This window comes from Leptosomus discolor, chromosome 9 (assembly GCF_034619465.1).
Source record: "Leptosomus discolor isolate bLepDis1 chromosome 9, bLepDis1.hap2, whole genome shotgun sequence".
Classification (NCBI taxonomy): Eukaryota; Metazoa; Chordata; class Aves; order Leptosomiformes; family Leptosomidae; genus Leptosomus; species Leptosomus discolor.
This window is the reverse complement of record NC_141399.1, coordinates 48,143,773-48,151,501: the sequence shown is the minus strand read 5'-3', so window position 1 is coordinate 48,151,501 and position 7,729 is coordinate 48,143,773. Positions and strand designations below refer to the sequence as shown.

The 7,729-nt window shown below is 49.7% G+C and overlaps 1 protein-coding gene across 1 annotated transcript; it reads left to right on the top strand.

Moving 5' to 3' along the window:
• The first annotated feature begins 1,704 nt into the window (after window positions 1-1,704).
• On the top strand, window positions 1,705-7,729 carry ACOD1 (aconitate decarboxylase 1). The gene is made up of 6 exons (XM_009946243.2): window positions 1,705-1,725; window positions 2,318-2,372; window positions 5,152-5,339; window positions 5,507-5,599; window positions 5,885-6,090; window positions 6,811-7,729. The coding sequence occupies exons 1-6, from the start codon at window positions 1,705-1,707 to the stop codon at window positions 7,727-7,729; spliced, it is 1,482 nt and encodes a 493-aa protein (XP_009944545.2).

The following is a 7,729-nucleotide window of genomic DNA, read 5'->3' as shown; positions in this document are numbered from 1 at the left end:
GGTACCAGCCAGCACAGCCACCAGGAAACCACGAGGATGGAGAGTTCCCCACAGTGAGGAGGCACCCGGAGACCTGGGGCGCTGCCAGGCCTTTCAGAGAGCCAAAGCCAACCCCTCGGTCACCCAACCTCCTCCGTCTGCTTTCCTTTTCCTGCTCTCCCTTGACGTTCTTCAGCCTGGGGTTTGCAGACATGGCTGGCGAGGTCCACCCTCCGTCCTGGCTCTTCTCCCCTCAGCATGACCTCTGAGCCATGCCCACGTGGCAGCTGGGCTGCAACCTCTGAACACCTTTTCCTCGACTTGCCGCCTTGCCCACAATAATTTCCCTTCACCCCCTCCAGAAAGGGTAATTCCCCTCTGCACCCCCTTTGCTGTTGTTCCTGGGCTTTGCAGACACCACTGTGTGCGTTTGCTTTGCACTGACATCTGCTGCCTGTGCTTCTATGCCTGGACTAATATTAATGGCTTCTCCTTGACTAATATTAATGGGAATATGCTGGTGTGTGGACATTGCCTCCACAGGAGGTTGGAGCAAGGCTTAACACGTCATGGGACATGTATATAAGTACCAAAATGTTAAATTTTCAGACATTCCCCAGTGGCATTTTGCGATTAGTTTTCCATCCCACGTTATTAATGATAACAAATGTTTACACAGCTCTGAGAAAACACTGCGTCTCTCAAGATAAACATGCTAAGAAAATGAAATGCCATTATTTTTTGGATAAGCACGCAGCAAGCTTAACAGTGCACAACAACGCTACGCAGCTGGATTAAATACCGCAACCCTGACTCTCCTCTGGTGAAAACCAGCACGAAGTTGCCTGAGATGCATTGCTGCAGTCACCGTGATCAAGGGTCTGCCTGGGGTTTAGTAGAAAATTCAGGCTGGTTTTAAATGCAAGGTCCCTCACACCAGGCTGTTGCTCTGTACAAAATACTACGCAGCATGTCAAATGTCCCCAGGCTTCACTGCTGGACAAAGCAAAAAGCCATGGCATTCCCCCAAAAGTCCAAACATTCATTCGGGAACGAAGGTCCCCAATGTCTCCTGGAAGCAACAGAGTTCACGTCTGCACTAATGTTTGAATGAACCAGCAGCACATGGCAGGCAACATCGCAGAGCTGGATATTTAGGAGGAGAGCTATGAAAAGACTCAGCCAAATGACAGAACACCGAATGTATTCAAGAAAAGCATCAAAGAAAAACACCAATGCCACGCTTCTCCCTCTGCAGCTTGGATTACCTGGTTTGGTGACACTTCAGCTCAATGGGAGGATGCTCTTGTCCCTCTCATTTCCTGGTTAGTACCAGTTTTATAGTCCTCCTCTGTGGGAGGAGCCCCGGGGCCAGTTGCTTCATGCATTGGCACCTGCGGCATTTTGGAGGCAGGAATTTCCTTGAACTTTGTCAGTTATTGTCCTGAATCTTTTTTTTATTTCCTGAAACCAGGGGGGGTTTCCCTTCCGTTCAGCAGAGAAAAACCACCCCTCCTCATCTATTCCCCCCACCCTCTCCGTCCCCAGAGGCTGATGTCATCACACTTGAAATTCAGTTGCAAAAAAAAAAAAAAACCAAAACAAAAAGCAAATTGCCTTTCAGAAGCATATATAAACCCTGACACCAAAGCACCTTTCAGACAGACACCTCTCCCATCCCTCGAATAGAGCAGTGCAGAGCTGGGGATTAAGCAGCCACCAAGCATGGTCTACTTATCCTTACAGGTAACTGCTATTCCTTGTACCAAACCTCTCCATCTCTGATCTTTCCTTTTTCCCTTTAAGGAGGTAATGTCGTTTGCCGGGCGGTTCCTCAACTGGTCAAAACTGTCGTGACATTAAATGGGAACCTGCCCCAAGACTAACAAAACCAGATGGTTTTCACAGACGCTTTGTTCATAGTTACTAACCTGTTCCTTCCATGCCTCTTCCTTCTCCGTGTCCCAAACGTGTTCTGTACGGTGCCAGGGCAGGGGGGTGTTGGTGTGGGGATGTGCTGGGTGGTTTTTTCCTCCTCGCATCCACTCTGAGCTGGTCGTGCTCGCAGCCGTAAGAGGATTTCATGGTAGGTCTGGAAAGGCTGTGCTGCCCCTTCTACTGTACCGCCTGCTTTCCCTGGCTATTCTTGGCACCCTTGCTGGACTGAGCTTTGGAAATTTTTTTTTTTTTTTCTCCTTTAAATGTGTAGTTAGTTTTGTCTGCTCGTTTGATCTGTGAGTGACTTGCAATGCCATGTTAGAGGCACAACCGGTAAAACGGCTCTGAAAAAGTTCAGGCAGCTCAGGCGACAAATGCTCTTTCTCTGTCTTTACTCTAGACAACCCAGAAGTTCTTGGCAAGCTCCCGGCAAGTTCACAAAACTGCTGCTCACGGTTCGTATCTCTCTGCAGAACAGCGTTCCCTATCTGTTTTTAAAGAGCATCCCAAAATAATCATGTCATTATTTAAAAAAAAAAAAAAAAAAAAAGCGCTGGGCAGAGCGCACTGAGATAAATTGCTCAAATTCTTGGAAGACAAAGCGTGCGTGGGGGGTCTTGTGGTGGTTATCACTCTTGGTTGGTAAAGAACAAGGAGAAAAGTAACAAGTGGTAAAAATGTTGATTGCCAGTCCTGCGCTAAACCAGAAACTTTAACTGGTTTAGAACCAGGCTTTCCGAATTCTTACTCTTTGACCATAAATGTGAGATATTTAAATTGTAGCTGTGTCGGATTGCTCAGATCCTTAACTCCTCTGTTTGTCATCACTTCTGTATTACACCTGATCTTGCTGTTCGCAGCGCTGGAAGTGATTCACGGATCGTCCTCCGTGTCTCACAGCCAGCCTGCTGTCTTCTCCAGCCCTGCACCTCTGCAGCTTCTCTGCTTCAGACAAATTCAGCACAACTTTGTTGTGTAGCTGGTTCATCTATTATGTCTATTGATTTGTTTTAAAATGTGTTATTAACACAATAAATGCAATGAACGTTACTTAATGAACAATCGGGAACAAGAGAAATCATAATAATCCGTGCTGATCTATTGGGTCGTGGACAGAGTCCTTTATTTTCAACCGCAGCGCAGCTGCCACACGAGGACAAAAACACCGGAGTCATGAAATGCTTTTAACCGAAGGGTTAAAAAATATCGCTGACTACCGCAGTGACAAAGAGCATTTGGTGACGGGAAGGAAGCAATCAGGATTTTATGGGTGCGGAGTGATTCGAGCAGATTTTCCTCCAGCCTCTCCAATCTGGTTTGATTCGCTGTTCCCTTCTCCGGGAGGGCGTCGGTGCTTGTGTTTGTGGGATACTGGAGATGCTCGCAGGGTACGCAGCGAGGACACAGATTTTTGTCAGCAGAAGGTTTCCAAACTGCTGAGTGTTACAGATTCCTATAGCAAGATATTTCATAGAGCCGCTGCAAGGGGGGAATTTTATTTCAGTGAGTCACGGCGGTGATGACATTCTCAGCTGTGTTTACAAGTGGTTTTTAGACTCCTAGGCTCGAGGTGAGCCCAAATACATCTGCAAGCAAACTGTGAGTCAGTAGACATGACATTTCAGAATGAATACAAGCTAGTGAAATTAGGGAATGGTCATTTTTTTTAATTGGGATATTTTCTGTTTAAAAAATAAAGTGTCATACGTACCTGCTGATTTTGATGAAGTTTCTGGCAAGATGTTGAAGCAAAGTATTTTTATTTTCTTGCTTCACTCCTCTTGACCTTTTCATGTGCTTTAATCACATCTTTTCATGGCATCATGGACATTAATGCCATCTTTTTTCTGTGTGCATGTGTGTGTGTGTACTCCCCCCATACCTGTACAGGTGTATATATATATATATATACATATATACGGATTCACAGTCAGGCAAATGTTAGCTATATGGAATTTTATAGTTTTCCTACTCTCACGTGCACCCTCAAAATTATATTATAAATTGAGATGGATCATAATAATTATAATTCTATGTATTCTAAATTCATCAAAGCAAAGCAATTTGTCACTGAATTTAAAAGTACAATGGCCCCAAGTTGGATATTTTTCACAGAATTATAGCACCTCCAAAGATTTGGAAATGGTGACTTCCAAATCCATCAGTGCCAGCAGTCTGTGCTGCCTGCCCTGCTCTACCTTAAAGGTCATAAATTCAGGCACCGATTTTGCGTGTTGCCTGGCAAAGGTGTTTTCAGAGACAGGAAAAACTTTTCTTCAAACACCAAGCTCAGGTGATCTCCTGGTGTAATCTCCTTCTGAAGCATAGCCTGAATCCTCTGATAGGCTGAGCTCAACTATGAAAGAATACACAACAGGCTTTTTTTTTTTTAAGTGCTGAAATTTTCTTGAGTGCATAGGGCTCAAGAGCTTTGCTGGCTAAGTCAAGACACCTCAGTGCCTTGTAGGACCAAACCTCTGGATAAATCCAGGCTTTGGGTCTAGTCCCACTTGCCAAAAAACGATGGAAGCTATGGGAAGTGTTGTTTTTATGCGATCCACTCCCAACAGGGCACCACTGGCAATGGAGCAAGGCACCAGCTCTCCCTTTTCTCCAGATAAAGGGACATAATTTGTGTTGATCCCCCAAAGGATGGTTTCTTGAAACCCAGGGTGGGGGGAGCCCTGGAGCTGCTTCACTTGAACCTTCTTGAAGCCATGCCAGGAGGCTTCACAGCACGTGAAGGCAGGAGGAGAAAGGACGTGCTGTAGACCCTTGAAAACCCATGGAGAGGGACAAGATTCCCACCAACCTGGTTGCCTTGAGCTCCTTGTGCGGCAATGAGGGAGAAATGGCACCTCCCCTCAGAGGAGATGCCAGTCCCCTCTCCAGGAACACCTCTCCGCTGTCTGTAGAGGGAGCCTGGAGCAATGGTGCTCCTCTCCTGGACTTCGCCACGTGCCTGAAGCCACAGAAGGTGACTCTGGGCCCAAATGGCATCCTCAGGATGAGGCTCCCAGCCTGGGACAGCACGGGGAAGCTGTATGTAGTGTCCCAGATCTGCAGGGCTGTATGCAGCCAAGTGACCGGCAGGACATGCCGGGGAGATCCTGCACTCTCCAGCTGCCTTTGCCCTTCGATAAATTCAGTGAGACCAGAGAGTGAAGACCCGTGAGCTGTCAGCACAAGGCCCACGTGTGTCTTTACCCCCTCCCCTCTCTCTTGGTGCTTCAGTGGTGGCCAGGAGTGCTCCAGAGGAGACTGTGACCAGCAGCTTTGCCTCCTTCATCCACGCGGTGCGACCTGAGCACTTGTCCAAGACCGTCCGTCACAGAAGCAAGAGGATGATCCTCGATAGCATCGGCGTTGGCCTCGTGGGCAGCACAACGCACGTGTTCGACATCGCTCTGCAGTACTGCCGGGTAGGAACAGCCCCGTGTTACCCTGTAGTTACGTGGTGCCCACCCTGACGCCACCCCCGCAGCCAAGGCCTTACTTCACGGCTGACGTAGGAGTAGAGGGGTGTTCTGGCATCGCACAACCGCTGCTTCCCTCAAGGTCCTCACCTGAATTTCCCTCCCTTTCACAGGAGCTGTACTCCTCAGTTGCCGTGAGCTCTGTCTATGGCAAGCCAGGCATAAAGCTCTCCCCCACCCTGGCTGCGTTCACCAATGGAGTGGCGGTAAGGCAGGCTCTTCCAGGGGCAGCTCCGCTTTGCGGCGCCTTCAAAGACACTAGTTAGTGTTACAGGACACAGACTGGTGACTGGGAGGGGTAAGAAGGGGCGAGAAGTCACAGGCTCCCCTGCAGTCTTGCACACTGCTTTTAGAGGGACCAAACAGCCACCGTGGGGACCATTGGGTGACCGGGTGGATGCTGTTACAGACACAGCCTCAGCGATATCAGCAAGGACCCCTAGCTCCCTCAGCTTCCCATCTGTTTCTCCACATCTCCGTTTCTCTGGCAGACTCACTCTATGGACTTCGATGATACCTGGCACCCTGCTACTCACCCATCAGGGGCTGTTCTGCCCGCTCTCCTGGCAGCCTCCCAGATGCTACCTCCAAGCACCAAACCCAACGGCACGGATTTCCTGCTGGCATTTAATGTGGGCCTGGAAGTGCAAGGAAGGCTCATGCATTTCTCCACTGAGGCTCACAACATTCCAAAAAGGTAAACCCTCCTTTTCTTCACCGAGTAGGAAGAGGGTTGATGAGGTCTGTTAACAAGCCTTCTCAGGGTTGCAAAATGTTAGTTTAAGTTCAGCTGGACTCAGAATCAGGATAAAGCCCTGCTGAGAGCCAAATGCCAGTTCTGCCAGAGCTGATGAGACACCACATATTCATTTGGTGACCTCCAGTGATCTTGCCTCAAAAACAGCCATCAGGAGGACTACCACTGAGTCTGCAGTGTCGTCATCTAAACAAACCAGGGCAAGAGCACAGGACAGGCAGTGGCCCACAGCCATGCAGGCAGCTTAACTATGGGCACGGTCCCTGGCACTATTTTTGCCTGTGCCACCTGCCGTTCACCAGGGAGTGCCCTGGTGTGCCCCAAGGCGTAGCATCGACCCAGAACTGCTGTCCTTGGGCATGCTGGGTGAGGCCACTTTGTTTGTCTGGGGGGAGAAAGTTTGGCTGTGTGGACACAAGCCATGTCACTAACTTAGGGAAAATTAAAAATTGCTTTCTGGAGATGCTGAGCTCACTCTGTTGTCTCCAATGAAGTTTGAAGTAGACGCTCAGTTTTCCAATGGCTAAATTTTGAGCTGGGTGAATCCCACCTGCACCAGAGCCACGAGGGTTGATCTGACTTGACAGCTCATTTCCAGTCCTGCAGGCAGGTGAGGTGCTTGGGTGCTCCCTGTGCTCACACCTGCAATTTCCCCTTTAGGTTCCACCCTCCCTCGGTGGTCGGTACCATGGGCAGTGCTGCGGCCACGGCAAAACTGCTCTCTCTCAGCCCGGCCCAGTGCGCACACGCTTTGGGCATCGCGGCGTCGCTCGCAGGAGCGCCCATGGCAAATGCTGCCACCCAAGCCAAGCCATTGCATCTCGGAAATGCCACCCGCCTGGGCTTCGAAGCAGCGCTGCTGGCCGCCCGAGGGATGGAGGCTAACCCCTTGATTCTGGATGATATCCCTGGTTGCTCTGGATTCAGCGCTTTCTACGGTGTCTATCAACCCAAACCACTGTCCGCACCCAGTGACCGTCATGAGTTCCTCTTGGAGAAGCAGGATATTGCTTTCAAGCGATTCCCAGCCCACCTGGGGATGCACTGGGTGGTAGATGCTGCCTTGTCTGTCCGGAACCTCTTCGTCAACTACGCAGGGTCCTTCTCTCCCTCTTTGATCCGCACCATTGTGCTGAAGATCCCAGTGTCCAAGTACATCAATCGGCCTTTCCCCAGCTCCGAACACCAGGCTAGGCACTCCTTCCAATTCAATGCCTGTGCTGCCCTGTTGGATGGTGAGGTGGGCCTCAGCTCCTTCGCAGAGAGCAACATCCACCGGCAGGAGCTGAGGGAGCTGCTGGACAAAGTGGTGGTGGAGCACCCTGAAGATAACGTGGCCAACTTTGACAAGATGTACGGAGAGGTGGCACTGCTCCTGCACAGCGGGGATGTCCTGACAGGCAAATGTGACACTTTTTATGGGCACTGGAGGAAGCCTCTGAGCGAAGAATCGCTCCTGAAGAAGTTTCGATCCAATGCCTCTCATGTGCTTCCAGAAGAAAAAATAGAAACCATCATCACGATGGTGGACAAGCTGGAGAATCTGTCAGACAGTTCCCAGCTGGCCTGCAGCCTGTGA

Coding starts and splice junctions, on each gene's coding strand:
- ACOD1 (XM_009946243.2), top strand. CDS start 1,705: ATGGTCTACTTATCCTTACAG. Junction 1,726..2,317: donor TGGTCTACTTATCCTTACAG/GTAACTGCTATT, acceptor TCTTTACTCTAG/ACAACCCAGAAGTTCTTGGC. Junction 2,373..5,151: donor TCACAAAACTGCTGCTCACG/GTTCGTATCTCT, acceptor TTGGTGCTTCAG/TGGTGGCCAGGAGTGCTCCA.